At 35.7% G+C, this 16,949-nt stretch overlaps 1 protein-coding gene across 8 annotated transcripts in view; it reads right to left on the bottom strand.

Annotated features, from left to right (window-relative positions):
- Positions 1-1,226: 1,226 nt before the first annotated feature.
- LOC110449238 (arsenite methyltransferase-like) overlaps positions 1,227-16,949 on the bottom strand; it is a 39,791-nt gene continuing 24,068 nt past the window's right edge. For all 8 annotated transcript variants that reach the window (XM_021495975.1, XM_021495972.1, XM_021495973.1 and 5 more), the window contains exons 8-10: positions 11,731-11,870; positions 11,392-11,523; positions 1,227-2,264 (exon numbers count right to left, since the gene is read on the bottom strand). In XM_021495975.1, coding sequence (XP_021351650.1) covers positions 2,181-2,264; positions 11,392-11,523; positions 11,731-11,870 — 356 coding nt within the window. In that variant the 3' untranslated portion in view covers positions 1,227-2,180. The remainder of the gene's footprint in view (positions 2,265-11,391; positions 11,524-11,730; positions 11,871-16,949) is intronic.

Here is a 16,949-nt window from a genome sequence, read left to right as displayed (position 1 = left end):
ATGTTCTGTATGATAGTACAGCATTATACAATGTTATACATGTACATTATAATAGTACATCATTACAAAATGTTATACATGTACAGTATAAAAGTACAGCATTACACAACCTTATACATGTACAGTATGATGGTAAATCGTTACACAATGTTATACATCTGTACAGTATAATAGTACAGCGTTACACAATGTTATACATCAACAGTATGATAGTACAGCAGTACACAATGTTATACATGTGCAGTATGATAGTACATCATGACACAATGTTATACACCTACATTATGATAGTACATCATTAAACTATCCCCACACGGAGATAATTCTCGTCCAGGTAGATGATGATGATGATGATGATTTTGATGATCATGATGATGATGATGATGAAACAATGTCATACAATACATGTATATACGTTTCACACAATAATCATCATCATCATCATCATGATCATCAAAATCATCATCATCATCATCATGATCATCAAAATCATCATCATCATCATCACCATCTCCCTGGACAAGAATTATCTCCGTGGGGGGATAGTGTAATGATGTACTATCATTCTGTACATGTATAACATTTTGTAATACTGTACTATCATACGGGACATGTATCACATTGTGTAATGATGTACTGTCATACTGTACATGTATAACGTTGGGGAATGCTGTACTATTATACTGTGCATGTATAATACTGTGTAATGCTGTCCTATCATTCTGTACATGTATAACATTGAGTAATCCTGTACTATCATACTGTACGTGTATAACATTGTGTAATGATAGTACATCATTACAATGTTATACATTTACATTATGATAGTACAGCATTACGCAATGGTATTCATGTACAGTATGATAGTAAATCATTACGCAATGTTATACATCTACAGGATGATAGTACAGCATTACACAACCTTATACATGTACAGTATGAAAGTACAGCATTACACAATGTGAGACATGTACAGTATGATAGTAAATCATTACGCAATGTTATACATGTACAGAATGATAGCACATCATTACACAATGTTATGCATGTACAGTATGATAGTAAATCATTACACAATGTTATATATTTACAGTTTAATAGTACAGCATTACACCATGTTATACATGTACAGTAGAATAGTACATAATGAAAAAATGTAATACATGTACAGTATAATAGGACATCATTACACAATGTTATACATGTACAGTATGATAGTACAGCATTACACAGTATTATACATGTACAGTATAATAGTACAGCATTACACAATGTTATACACCTACATTATGATAGTACATCATTACACTATCCCCACACGGAGATAATTCTTGTCCAGGTAGATGATGATGATGATGATGATGATGATGATGATGATGATGATGATGATGATGATGATGATGATGATGATGAAACAATGTCATACAATACATGTATATACAAGAACAGCGTATTACATTAATGTACAGTGTGATCTGGAATATGACACGTGCACTGTCTTGTGATATTATCTGTTTACATGGTTGTGATACAAGTTTATATATGATTGCATTCCCTGTCTGAAACTACATTATATCAATGTGGAAGCAAAATTTTTATGTTATTCTTATGCTGTATTAGACATAAAATATATGTGCAGTTGACCAATAATGATTTTTACTTTTGTTTTTATCTATTTACGCTTTCGACAATCCCGATAAAGGCAATGTATTGTCTATTGCTCCACTATAAAGGCTATAGTTTTTGTGTTCTAATCATTTTCTCTTTCAGCTGATAGAACAGATATTGTAAAGAACAGTTTGTGAATGATTCTTTATTATATTCGTTTTTACATCATAGAAAGATATTGGGTTCCTTCCTTTCGTCTTGGTCACCAGAAATATTTAAGATAGTGATAAAAGATTTTATGAGTAGTTAATGTTAAATCAGTACAGTAGGCGATGAATTATCACAAAAATATTTTTGACATGTTTTCAATATTTCAGTCACTTCAAAAGACATGTATCACATAAATGATTTTCAATAATTTGATTTTTTTCATAAAACGTTGAAGACAGTACCAAATGAATAGCGGTATTTAATCATTCTGCACATTGTCTGAGAAAATGTATCTCCAATTCTGGCTATGTTAAAAAGCACCGGGATTTCATCAACACGTTAACGTTGATCCGACTCTAACATCATGGTCTTGCTGGACACACTATCGGGATCACAACTTCTCTCTTCTTCTTTCTCTGTTCCAAGTATACAAACGGGTCTTCGAGCTGAAAACAAATAGTTTGTAGAAAAGTTTAGAAAAGATACAATGATATTTCTTTTATTGTTTCGTCAGTGTGCCTTAAGTAAAGGACACACAAAAAACGAAACACTATGATTTGCAGGCGCCGCGTTTACATCTTAGATACATCATCTCCCACGATCATACAGGAAAAAAAGTAAATTTTCGTGACCGACCTTACAATCAATCAGCGAATATGAAGACAGTGACCATACGTTAATATCAGGATTGAGGATGTATGCAACAAGAGTATCTCACTTCTTAATTTTTTCTCCATATAAAGGGATATCACTAGACATTTACAAAAGGATATAAAACATGCGAAATGGATTTGATATTTAATTGGTGACGACTTATAATACACGAATGCATACCTGTTTATAAGTAATAGTGTTTTACTCCAAATTATTTTTAACAATTCAAAATACATAAATATTTTACAGTCAGAAATATATCAGACAAATTTGACGGCATATTAGTCCTCAAAAGGGGGACGACTTATTCCTCGATATATATTTTGCAAGTAAAGTGTTACACACAGTAATATAATCAAAGTACTGAATGTACTCCAGACACATGCTTTCTTGATGTCGCAATATTTCCATAGTTATATAACGGACTTAGATAACATGGATTGGCAACTTCAATTTCATCTCGCGTATGTTTTGTCCACCTCTTGTGTTTGTGCACCGAACCGTGACGGCCTGTGACCCTCTCGCTGGAGCCAATTAACCTGTACTGCGCTTGCGTGCTATTTCACAGACCAGTTTCCGATAACCACGTTGTTTACTTGGGTGACGACAGACCGATAGTGTTACACACATTTGACAGATTAATATCACAGTGCAATCATCGAGGCTAAAACTTAAGAAATCAAATGCGTGATGATGTCGCATCAGGTAAGAATCTGATCGGATGATACATCAGTATCAAATATGACTGACTTTTTATCCCGTGATAGTTACTTAAACTTAGACTTTTTAATGAAAGAATTTACTGATAATGAATTTAAAACTTAATATTTCGGAGGTGATATAAGACTATTTATTCGAGGGCATACACAGCACGGTAGAAGCACAGAGTTTCGTTACAAATGTCTAATGCACATGTACATGTGCTATACTGATATAGGTCACAGCACATGTGTTAATGTGGACTGTGACCTATATCAGTATGGCATAACGTTATGTGTATTTTGTAACGAAACCCCTGTGGGAGAAAGTGACTTAAAGGGTTAACTTTTAACAATAACTTTGACCTATTACATTATTTTAGATTTAAACAATTTATAAGAAAAATACAGAAACATCAGCTGACCTTTTACCTTTGTATGTTATTCTCGAAATTTTGAGATAGGTCATTCAATATATGTACCTAAACAATAGAATACTTTTATAAATTTATATTTCTAGGCAACAATCAAAGATATTTTTAAACCTGAATTCATTCATCTTGGCTCCACGTACATGTATATCCTTTGTCGTCATTGATATTGTTTATACAGAAATATATTCTTGATTTCTGTGACATGATTTTAGTTAAATCTGATAACATCATAGCAAGTTACTTGACAGCCCGGAGCTAATTTTAATGAATTCATTTCATTAGATGTCAATCATTAGCAAGTATATGTATATCATATACATATTTTGGTGCAACTTATTCGCAATTACTCCACCTGGTGCATTTTCGCAACTCCTTTTTTTTCTTTATGTATTCTGCGTTAAAAAAATGTGACATAAACTTCTGTCCCAGCACTATGAACCAGGCTTAAAATAAAATCGTTTGTCTAAACCAGACTTTACCAAAAATGGACAAAATAGTTCATTGAAATTTTGTATTTCATTTAATCATGTTTCAATTCAGCATTTTGTCAATATTTAATGACTATTGAGAAATGATTGACTCCATAAAATGAGCGTTGATTCTGCGAAAGGACATGTCTATTTGATATTTAATGTCTTTGCTGTAACCAAAATATTACACATTGTAGTATCATTTTTCTGGTTCCAGAAACTATATAGCAAGTCAAAGGTATTCTAATAATTAGGCACCAGTATGATTGAAATTTGAATTCCATCTTTTTTAGCTAACCAAAATGAAACTTGCTGTTCCAGGGATAGCTCCAGCAACAGTGTTCCTGTTGACAGCACCACTAGCTCAGATCTGTTGTTCTACAGGTACCAAGCCCACCCGTTAAAGCTATTATGCTGTCAGCAACAATTTTCACCATCACTTAAATCATTAATATATTCCTAAAAGATTGATGATATTCAACTTCTTTGAAAGAAGTGCTTAAGCTTTTTGTGACTTGACTCCAAAGAACTCTTGTTTGTCAACTTTTTATTTTTGTGTTTTTCAAGACATTTTTTCTTTAACTGATTAAGATGTGTCAGCTGTGTTAGAAAGAGAACAATTATTAAAGAAGCAACATCCAGTTCGAATAAGTCCTGAGCTTAAAACACAGTGTACACTTGTATACAGATTAAAGGTTGTGGTTCACATATATGCAATTGATTATTATCTTTCAAAATTGATGTGTTGTCAGTTTTGTTACTCAATAGTATCATTACTATTTATGTGAGAAAGTTGGAACATGTTTCATATAAATCACACTTAGACAGAACCAAGAGCCTGCAACATATGCTTTTGCTGTAGGTTCACAAAATAAAGAGATGCACTTTAACTAATTAATTATTTCATTTGTGTTAACAAAGTTATATATTCTTTGGGAAAATAGACAAGCACATATAATATTTTCACAGAAGATGAGAGTTTATTGTCCTATGTCTAATAATAAAGTCCATATGCTTGATTTTGTTTGTTATACATACAATGAACAGGGCTAAGTTGAACCATTTCATAAGTCAAATGACATTTTCCTTCATGTTTGGAGGGTCAAAATCACATCATATTGACATATTCATTCAAATTAATCAAAGATTTAAAAGATGTTATTTTGGAGAGACCAAAAAAACTTATCGAGGATCAACTTAAAGCCCTGAAGTAAGTGACTGGATGTTTTTTCATGACTTTCCATGCACGCATTAGATGAACATTGTACTTATTGTGTGTTTACAACTGAATAAAAACTTGAAAATGAAAATATAACTGTTTTTTTATTACTCACAGGTGACATATATGTAACAAGCTTGAGTGGTGATATACAAATTGTATTATAATCAAATGTTAACTCTGATAAAAATGAACTGATTATTTGATTTAAAAATTAATTCTTCTGGTGTGGAATTTTGTATTAAACTTGTAAGGCTTTGAAGCAAATTAATTTGCATACATTTGATTAAACAATCTTCTGCTGTTGATTTGTGTTAAGGTTTTGACAGTCTGGTCCCTTTTTTCTTCTCTGGTATGCTGAAATTAGAAAAGATACATCAATCAAGTCAGATGGACAAAATCCATGTCAAGTTTGGGAATCAAACCACAGCTGTCCTGTTCAATATCTGCCAATCGGCTGGTACATTTTGATTTGAAAATGTCCACCCCTGTGTGGAAGTGGGATGAACCATGTAAAGACTAGTTGTCAATCAGCCTCATTATCACCCCTGTGTACATGTGTATCTGCATGGACACCTTTCAAAATTGGAAACTATCTGTATTGTTTGCAAATTAAGTCAAAGAATGGATATTACAGTTGTCTGTCATACTTCTTACTAAGAACAATTGTTCACATTCATCACTGTTACTATTTCATTTTCCATGCATAATTTTAGACAGAACTACAATTTATTTTGTGTGGTGACACAAGATTATATAATTATCTTACATTAAAAATCCATGGCATAGGATATGTATAGGTATACATTTTAAGTCACGGAATTGACCAATTGATCTCTAAATCTGTCTTTTAATCATAGAGACTGCAAGATTGGACCTGTGTTATTTTATCTGCGACTTTTGAAAAAGCTTCAGCTTAAATTAATTAACTCAATAAGCCTAGCCATATAACTTTTAATATCCCTTCACCAACACTTTCGCGATACAATTTTGGCTGCAAGTACATGTTAATAGAGAATTCTTTATATATTAAAATATATTTTCCAGCGGATATATCCCTAGCCTAGTGAATCATTACGAAGGAAACTATGAAAACAATTTAACACTGGCCTTGTTATTCAACAATTTGAAAAAAATAATCAAAATATACAATTAATCGTTGAGAATAATAGGGATTTGTCAACAAGCAGATAGGCCTTTGATTTTAGGCATTCCTGCATATGCATATGGCGGCCATTATTAAAAACACACGGATTAACAACCGTTTTCAGAACACAATTACTACAAAATCAGAGATATGGGTTCACTTATAACCACAGGTTGCAATAGAAAACATATGAATGAACAATTCAGTTTAGTCCGTATGTCAAAAAAATCTATTTATTAGCAAGATAAGTAGATCTCGATGGCGGGTAAATGCAAGACGATGAAGGAAGTGAAATCACACGCTATTGCATCAAGATGAATTTTGGTCTATATTCAGAGCCTTACAAATACACTTTCTAGATCGTCAGTGCGATTGAAATCGTTTTGTGTACATGATAATATACCAGATTGTAATTATGTAAACAAATCATTACAAATTTATGATCAATTACCGAGAATTACATACATTCATGAACCCACCCGCGATCAGTAATCTAAGGCAAAATGGCGGCCATTATTAAAAACACACTGATTAACAACTGTTTTCAGAATACAAATACTAAAAAATCAGATATATGGGTTCACTTATAACCACAGGTTGCAATAGAAAACATATAAATGAACAATTTGGTTTAGTCCGTATGTCAAAATAATCTATTTATTAACAAGATAAGTAGATCTCGATGGCGGGTGTGAAGCCATTAAATAATTCAAGTTGGCAACGCTGTATGTTTACTATAAACTTTCGCATTCTGCGACATTTCTCTGATATTCGACACAACAAACATTATTAAATTTAAACAGAAGTATAGCAAAGATCACTTACTTTGAAATCCGGACAATGTAACGGTACAGATAGCCCAAAATGTATCACTTCTGAACGGCAATCAATTTCTTCGATGATTGAAGCGGCTGTTTTTTTCTCCAAATCGCGTAAATTCTCACGCTTTCTTGCAGTTTCTCGCAACATCAAAGTGCACGGCACATATTTCCTATGCCGGAGAGGCAGATGCCTTTCCCTCATATCTAATTCCGTGGTTATATATATAACATTTTAGAAAAAAATACACTATAGTCAGTTGAGATGCAGGATAAACACCATTTAAATTTGCTGAAAATGATGTGAACGAATATTTACTCTTATCTAATGTCTGTGTTGGCAATTGTCTGAAATATATTTTCCCTCCGAGGACCAACAACAAGTACTGCTTCAAGAAGATTTTGGCTCTGCTTCAGCCATGAATAAAGAGTTGACTTACGAATGAATAATCATATGACTGTTGCAATACATCCTTAGTGCCTATTGGTAGAGGGTGAAACATATATGTTCTACAGACCAGCAGCAGTGCACGTGTCTCACAAATGTCTTTAGGTCAACTTGGGTTTTGCCATGGGTCATATGTCTGTATACACTTCTGCGTATGATCATGTTCATGGTAACAATTTATATATCCCCATCTGGGGACCAGTGGGGACTAATTAACATTGTGTCATAAAACAACAATGTCACTGCAAATCAGTTATCAATTTGTATGCAAAAAATAGCGTAGGCTTGTGAAAGTTATCTTGAGTTCATCTTTTTCTGACATTCAAAATATTATTTTCTTACTAACGTAAACTAGGGGTATAGCATGGAATCCAGTCTACAATAAGTCAGTCAAGTGTATTGTGTGCTATCATGCAATATGCTGAGGCAACAATTAATCACAGTCCCCAACATTTTCCAAGTTGAGGGTCAATTAAGCTCATGTAAAATGTACTAGACTTGCTAGGTAAATTTCCATGGACAGTTACATGCTGTGTTATTATACTATATACAGATTTTCAAGCCTCTTGTGGTTAAATTGTTCATGGGACTACACACTGGCGTATTGCATGTATGTGTGTTTATACAAGTATTTGATACACAAACAGTTTGTGTATCAAATACTTGTATAAGCATACTTGTGTAATCTGAACCATATAGTATTGCATGAAACTAAGTTAGATACAATGTACCTGTCTTGGCTAGCCACCTTGTTCTTTCCCAACTTGCATTTTACTCTAAAAAAAATGCCAGAGTGGAATGAATCATGAGTATATTACTAATTTATTTTGTATTGATTTATTTCAATTTTTACCAGAAAAACTACCTGTAAATCAATCCTGCAAGAAAAAGATTCTCGGATTAAGAGCGTTAACTTTAACACTTGTACCCTCTTACTACTGCGGACCACTGACCTTACAGGTACAAACGTCTCTATCATGGTTCGCTGACCAATTTAATTGATGCTGATGAAGTGCCAACAGTTCAACACCGAGTTTATAAACATGTTAGAGGGGAGGGGACAGATATGTTAAGGGCAGTGTAATACACAAACAGTTACAAAATCATTACTCAAAAAATGAAAATATCAAAATCAGATAAGCTTGCTTCGCTCGGAATGAACACAAAACATTATATATTGACTTCAACATCAAGGTGACAGTGCGTCAGAGACGTGGACTACATATTGACTTTATACGAGCTAAGGGGTGATACATAATATCATTCTGGAGTTTCATTTATATTGCACACTGTCTATGTCGGCACATATTAATATGTTATTCACTGATTCAGACTACGTACCTTGCCACGCAATCTTTACAAACGCATTCAGTTCACACGTCAAGATACTCAATGATGCAGTGGGCATAGTACCGTAATATGAGTGCCAATCGGCCATCGAAGGGATGAGTGCTCAGGGATTTCAAGCCCCCGACAATTCAATAAATTTTTGCCCAAAATATTTCCTCTGTTAAAAACATATTATTACCTGACCACATGCAACATTTGAAATGTATTTGGCAAATGCAATGTCCTGCATTGCACTGCAGAGGTCCGAAATTCTGTCAGAAATAAATGATAACAGTACAGTGGAACCCGCTTATTATGATATTCTATTTGCCAGAGAAAAATAATATATTACACGATATATTACAAAAATAGGATTAAGATGTTTTCGATCGTTTTTAGGTTGTCTGAACCGGAAGTGAGATGCCCTATAATTATCAGACATTGATTAATGTGGAAACCTGATAGGATATTAATACAAATTGATGAAGTAACAAGAGGCCCAGAGAGCCTGTATCGCTCACCTGGATATCTAAGCAATCATGGCAAAATATTCTCCTTATAAGATCGAAAGGAATGGGCCAGACCCTAATGCCAAACCTTGTAGCATATCTGTATTATATTGCTTATGCCCAGCAAGTTTATGTATGGCTATGGGGTGGGGATCTCAACCGTTTCCAAGCTGTGACTAAGAAACTAGGTCTCTAGGGTTGAGGCCAGGCCCCAGGCTCAATTCTCATCTCATGACAACATTTGTTTCTTTATGCCCAGCATTTGTATATATAGTTTTGGGGTGGGGATCTCAATCGTTTCAAAATTATGACCCAGGGGTAAGGTTTGCAAGGGTGGGGCAGATTCTGGTGTCAATTCTAATATCATGACAGCATTTGTTTCTTTATGCCCAGCATTTGTATATATAGTTTTGGGGTGGGGATCTCAACCGTTTCAAAGTTATGACCCAGGGGTTAGGTTTGCAAGGGTGGGGCAGATTCCGGTGTCAATTCTAATATCATGACAGCATTTGTTTCTTTATGCCCAGCATTTGTATATATAGTTTTAGGGTGGGGATCTCAACCGTTTCAAAGTTATGACCCAGGGGTTAGGTTTGCACGGGTGGGGCAGATCCCGGAGTCAATTCTAATATCATGACAGCATTTGTCTCTTTATGCCCAACAATGGTATTAACAGTTTTGGGGTGGGAATCTCAACCGTTTCTAAGTAACGACCCAGGGGTTAAGTCTGCAAGGGTGGAGTCAGACCCCGGGGCCATCATGGAAGCATATGTGCAGTCTTTTCTTTATACTCAACAATTGTATATATGGTTATAGGGTGGGGATCTCAACCATTTCCAAGTAATAAACTATTTCTGGCACCACCCCTTAGCCAGAGGGGTCAGTCCCACTATTTGTACAATTTTGAATCCCCACCTTCTATGAAAAGCTTAAAGCAATGTAGCAAAGTAGCCCTTTTTGGCCCCGCTCGTAAGCTCCCCTGGGGGTCAGCCCCACCATTTGCACAATTTGGAATCCTTGCCTCTCGTGAATGCTTCCAACCAAATATGATCAATATCCAGTGCAAAGTTCTACAGAAGAAGTTGTTCACAACGGACGTCACGGTACGGCATAAGCTCACCTTTGTCCTTCGAACCAGGTGAGCTAATAATTGAAATCATTTGTTAATTGTCATTAATATCAACTTGTTCGAGAAGATCTCATTTTGTCATCATAATGATCAGTATGTAAATTCTATTTTCACTTTCATATAACTTCGAGCAAGGAACTATCGTTATACAATGTACTTCATCCTAGTTAACGATATCGTAATGAAACAGTCAATAAGATGAAAGAAGTGATATAAATAGTCATGATTTACCTATTTTGCACCGAGAAGTTGCGTTACATTTTGGCTAATAAGCGCAACTATATCCCCTTGACACCTGCGTTACCTAACGCATATGCCAAAAGGGCGTTTACAGAACTACCAGAGAATTTAACCGAACACAGATATCAATGCTATATATTGGACTATATTATTAAGGGCATCTCCCCAGAAATAGATATAATAGCCAAATAATGCACGGAACAAAATCTTTTTCTTTCTTTTTTCTTTATGAAGACATCTTGCCGAACTTTTAGAGATGTTTCAATGAAACACAATTCGGAGTTCAAGTACAAAAGAACTTTTTAAATGTTACTTGTATTGAGCACAGTAGTTTGAGCATGAGACCGGGTCTTGTAAATATGTTTTACTTGGGATGAGACATTAAGACAAACTGCAACGTGTCATTGTAGTTTGTATTAAATCAGCATATAGCAACAGAGGATACCTGTACTTTTATGTGATTTTGTTCAGAATTTACCTGCGAGTCTGCACAACAGGTTGATGTACCACACGATTTCTTTGTTGGTGGTTGAAAATCAAACGCATCACAAAACCTGGATGATTTGAGGGCTGTTGCAATTGTTCCGTCTAACAAGTTGATATCATTGGTCTGTTGAAATATAAAATGGAATATATTGTTTGCAGTCTGATGAATTGTGTTTGAAGTTTTATTAATTGCGATAGCAAACGATACGCCTGATATTACTGCATTTGTCATTCTACTAATTGAATAGCAGCATTAAGTAACATCAATATATACAATAGATATATACAAATATACAAATATTAATAAAGCATAGGTCAATTTTAATTTTACCCGCAGTTTAGTTTTGTAATCAAACTTGTACTCTTCCTCAAAGCCGGGTATGTTCCCTTGATACATCACTTGGGTATCCTCAATCCTTTTGACTGGCAGCTTGAACAAGCGGTAGGTCACTGATGCATATTTCGTGTCACCTGTAATTACACACACAATGACATTAGAAACATTCTTCTAATGGGACAGTTTCAGATTAACGGATTGCATAATCCGAATCCATTTTGTTATAAACTTTGGATAAAAATGTTTTTGCATTTTTACGCTCAGGTAATCATTTCCTTTCTATGTACTCGCTGTTCCGAATCCTTTTATTGTGATTTGCGAATTCCTTTTAACACTCATTTCTAATTTTTGATATTTTTTCATTTACGAAAACTATTGTTTCCACTCATGTATATTTCAATATTTGTGTAGTTGCTGAATAATCGACAATTTAGATAACGTATTTACTTTCTGAAATATTGCCAATTCTAGAGTGTTTACGTGTGTGTTGTATCGTATGTATTTCGGAAATAAGATAAACATTGATTGACACTAACATTTTCCGCATCAGTTATCTGTGAATTTAAAATGATTTCATAAAATAAGTTCATAAACTTCTAATTTGATGAGAAAGTGAACTTAGAAATATGCAAGTACATTATCATTGTAGACTAAGAGACGAGTTCAATTTTTCAAGAATTGACAGTTTTGGATGCCGATGACAGTGGTGTTTGTTTTACTGCAGATAATAGGTAGGTTTCAAAAACTGCTGATTCTTTTTCGCCAACAGAATCACATTAATTTGACGCAGACAAGTTTGTTTTTCAGTAAGTGGAGCAATGGTAGTTCGTTTAAACCTGTATGGAATTTGTATTTCAGAATTAGTTACCAGGTATTTATTCTTTCAACATGTTTTCCTCACTACTTGGTCACCAGTAATGCTAGATATAGTTAACCCTTTCACCTCCGTAGACCATAACGGACTAATCCAGATCAATGCACGGGAGAGTCTACTTAAGTTACATAGGGTTAAAAGGGTTAAAATAAAGGCACAATTGAATCAATGCAACGATCACAGATAAGAAATTCTAAATTATTTAATAACGCTTATCAAAATTATGTGAAGGAGATACAATACATGTAACTTTCATAGAAAAAGAGAAATATGATGTGCCGTATGTTAAGGCACGATTTCTCACCCGACACGATTTCTCACCCAATCGCAACACGATTTCTTACCCGGGTGAGAAGTCGTGTTAGGAGTAGGCATATTGCCCGTTGTCATGAGCACGAACACTGAAATTAATTTTGGGGGATTGTTGTATATTTAGGCTTGTTTACTACTGCAAAAACTTCAAACTTTTTCAAGCTTCAAACTTGTTCGAACTTCAATTGTTAGCTCACCGGTTCGAAGGACCATTGTGAGCTTATGCCATACCGCAGCGTCCGTCGTCCGTCCGTCCGTCCACTTTTCCTTTAAAATGCCACTCGTCTTGAACGACCAAGTAGGTTTTGACTCATTTTTTTCTGGAGCATCCTTGGGTCAATGGGACTTAATCTTGTTAAAATTGTGGGTTTGGACCCCCTTGGTTAAGAGGGGCGGGACCCAATAGGGGAAATAGAGGTAAAATCTTTAAAACCCTGCTTCGTCCATAGGGATGAGGTTTTTTTTATCCTTATATGGTCCGGAGCATCCTTAGGCAAAAAAGACTTGATCCTGTATAAACGGTGGGTGTGGCCCCTTTGGTTGCAGAGGGGCGGGGCTCAAAAGGAAATTGAGGTTTTAATCTTTAAAATCCTTCTCCTAATGTACCATTTGAGGGATTTTATCCGAATTTGGCCTAGAGTATCCTTAGGCAAAGGGGTCTTAATTTTATATAGATGATGGATGTGGCCCCTTTGAGTACAGAGTTGTGTGGTGCTCAATGCGGGAATTTGAGTTTTAATTCTTTAAAATACTTTTTCTTCTGTACCATTGGAGTGATACAAGTATCATAATAATAGAGGAGAACTGCAATTACATATAGTTGAAAAAGTGATAAAGTTAGTGCCTTGGCTGGGGCTCGAACCCGCGACACTTGGCGCTCCAGCCCGATGCTCTACCGCTAAGCTAAAGGGAAATTCCCTACAGCTGAACCTTGTAAGGCAATCTAATTAATCCACTCTCATGCATCTTGCATATATGGGAGGCCGTCCTTAAATTACCATAGCTGTCGATAGGACGTTAAACAATATTAAACCAAAACTATCCCCCCTTTTGTCAAACACCAACCAAGGTTCTTTGACTCCCCGCCAAGGGTTCTCCTACCAAGAACGGGTAGGGTCAACGACATCAATTTGTAGGAGGACGAGGAAAAGTGATAAAGATAGTGCCGTCGCTGGGGCTCGAACCCGCGACCCTTGGCTCTCCAACCCGATGCTCTAACGCTAAGCTAAATGGAATTTCCCTACAGCTGACGCTTGTTAGGCAACCTAATTAATCCACTCTTTTACATAATACATGAAGTTACTGATGATATTCGATGTTAAGTTTCCGAACAGATCTAAAGCATGGCCTATCATTTGCTGAGTCATTTCAGTCTATAATAATTTCTGTTCTGATGGATGGACCACAATAAAAGTTGTTTAATTGAATATTTTAATCGTGTTCTTGAAGATGGGGAAAAGGCCAACATCTTCCTCAGAACGGCTGCTGCAGACTGGCTTCTGATTAGTCGAAATGTATGCATTGTCCAAAATCCCTATGTAAAAGTGTGCAGTGTCATTACGAACACTACTGCGATCTGCGTTGATTTTTTTTTATTTGACAATGTGTCCGTATTAGGTCGGGTCCTGATTGGTCGACATTTATATATTAACCGATGTTATAGATTTGGTACAGTTATGTATGTAGATGTATTATGTAGGGTTGTCAACGGTTAGCCGGTAAACCGGTTACTCGGGCGAAAGACCACGAACCGGTTACCAAAATCCTTTACCGAATAGTCGGACATTTACTTACCCCTTTTGTGACCCCCATATTTCCCTGGCTTAGACCTACAAACAATCTGCATTTGTATAGATGCGACCAAAATTGATAAAGTTTTGTATTATAAACAGTGTTCAGGGATTACATGTAAGTGTTCATTTTGTACTCTAATTTAAATACTGACAAAGAGATGTCGCCAACACCATAACAAATCTGAACAGATTTTAAAAGGAAGCCAGAATACAAAGTTGTGAAATACCAACTTTCTGAGATAGAACGCGCCTTTACATGCGAGATGTTTGTCAAGCACATTTTGTTCTAAAGATTTAATATTACCGCATATGGTTTCGAGTACAGATAACTGTAATTGAATCCGTCTTACTGCATTCCGACATTCGTTGTCCATGACATATAATTACTGAGGTTACATGCAACTATTTCCTGTGTAAACCTTGCAATACACGAGTAAACTATCCTGCTGGTATATATATATAAATGTATGATTGTGGTGTAAATACGTTTTAGACAGAACATTTTCCAAACATATACTGTATTCGCTGCTGTTTATTATTTGACTACCAAATTGACCGATTAACCGGTCGCTCGATTGGTAGAAAAGTAACCGGTTACAAAAAATAAGACCGGTTTGACAACCCTAGTATTATGGCATTGCGATCATTTTCTGATCCATCACTAGCGACTACTTGGTTAGCTTCGGCACCTTATGGTGTAACGGTTCCTCTTACGAGTATATATTGTTATACTTTATAATAAAAAAAGGAAATGTATGTACCCTTCCAGAGCAATGATTTCACATCTGCTTTAGTAAGTTCATGTTGTGTAAAAAATCGTGTCCTTTGTTCCTTTGGCCAAAGAAAGGTGTCCTTTGTTAGATATGACTTGCATATTATTTTATATACGGTACATCTCGCGCAAAATGTCTTTAGAAAACGTCTCTATGTTTAGGATATTTAGGGGAATGAAAAGTATATGAATAATAGATAAATAGATAAAAACAGGTACTGCCATCACAAGAAGTGGTAGCATATGTGTTAATTCTCTAATAATAATAACAATAAATGATATACAACATTTATATAACGCCCTATTTAATTTGTAAAATTACTCTAAAGCGCTTTACACCATATGGATAATAGTATTATATATAATTAGTTATAATTGTGAAACAAAAAACAAAGGCTTACTATCACTTTTATATATTAAGCAAGCAGATAATTATCGCGATGTGCACATAAATGAATACACAAAGAGGGGTATTTATATGACGTCTTTGCAAAGAGCCAAAAATGCAGACATGAAGACGTGAGTTTTGATGTCTATCTTGAATTTTCCAGGGTATTTGACTTTCTAATAGCAGATGGAAAGCTATTCCACAACGTGGCCGAAACCTTCCTAAAGCACCGGTTTTCATAGGTCAAAGTACGAGATTTTGGGACACACAACAATGATTCTGATTCCGACCGCAGTGATCGTGACGGCTGATACAGGATAACAAGCTCATGTAGGTACTGGGGAGTTGTTCTTGTATGTCCTTGTATGTGTACACAAAAATGTGTCCAGTGACCTGTATCGTACAGGTAACCAGTGCAATGAATACAGCACAGGTGTGCTCTAACTTTCGAGTACGAGTAACCCGCCGTGCTTCAGTGTTCCTGACCCTCTTCAGACGACTAGTTTGTTTGTCAGATATACCACAGAGCAGGGCGTTACCATAAGCCAACTGCGATGTAACAAGTGAATGCACCAACATATTGCATGCATTTGCAGTTATAAACTGACGGATACAGCCGATGTTCCTGATCTGGTAGTAACAGGATTTGGCAATAGCGTCCACTTGTTTCTCCATGTTCAGTGAACTAGCAAAGTATACCCCTAGGTTTTTAACAGCTCGGACAGTCTCAATAGTTCTGGCCCCTACCTTGACCTGGAGAGCCATTGTATGCTGACACTTTGGGGAAAAGACGATTAGATTCGTCTTTTCCGGATTAAGCTTTAGAATGTTTGCGTTCCTCCAGGTACTGATATCTGTCAGACAAGCTTTCAGAATTTCTGTAATTGTATCCCAACTGCCCTGTGGTTTGATGACCATGCAAATGCGTGTCTCATCAGCATAGCAATGATAGCGAAGGCTATGGCGACGACAAATCTCTCCGTTCGGATTGGAGTACAGACAACATTTTCGTGGTCCTAACACCGACCCTTGCGTAACCCTGAAATCTAGTACTTGTTCTTGTGATATGGTACA

This window comes from Mizuhopecten yessoensis, unplaced genomic scaffold, assembly GCF_002113885.1.
Source record: "Mizuhopecten yessoensis strain PY_sf001 unplaced genomic scaffold, ASM211388v2 scaffold4535, whole genome shotgun sequence".
NCBI lineage: Eukaryota > Metazoa > Mollusca > Bivalvia > Pectinida > Pectinidae > Mizuhopecten > Mizuhopecten yessoensis.
This window is presented reverse-complemented; position numbering and strand designations above follow the sequence as displayed.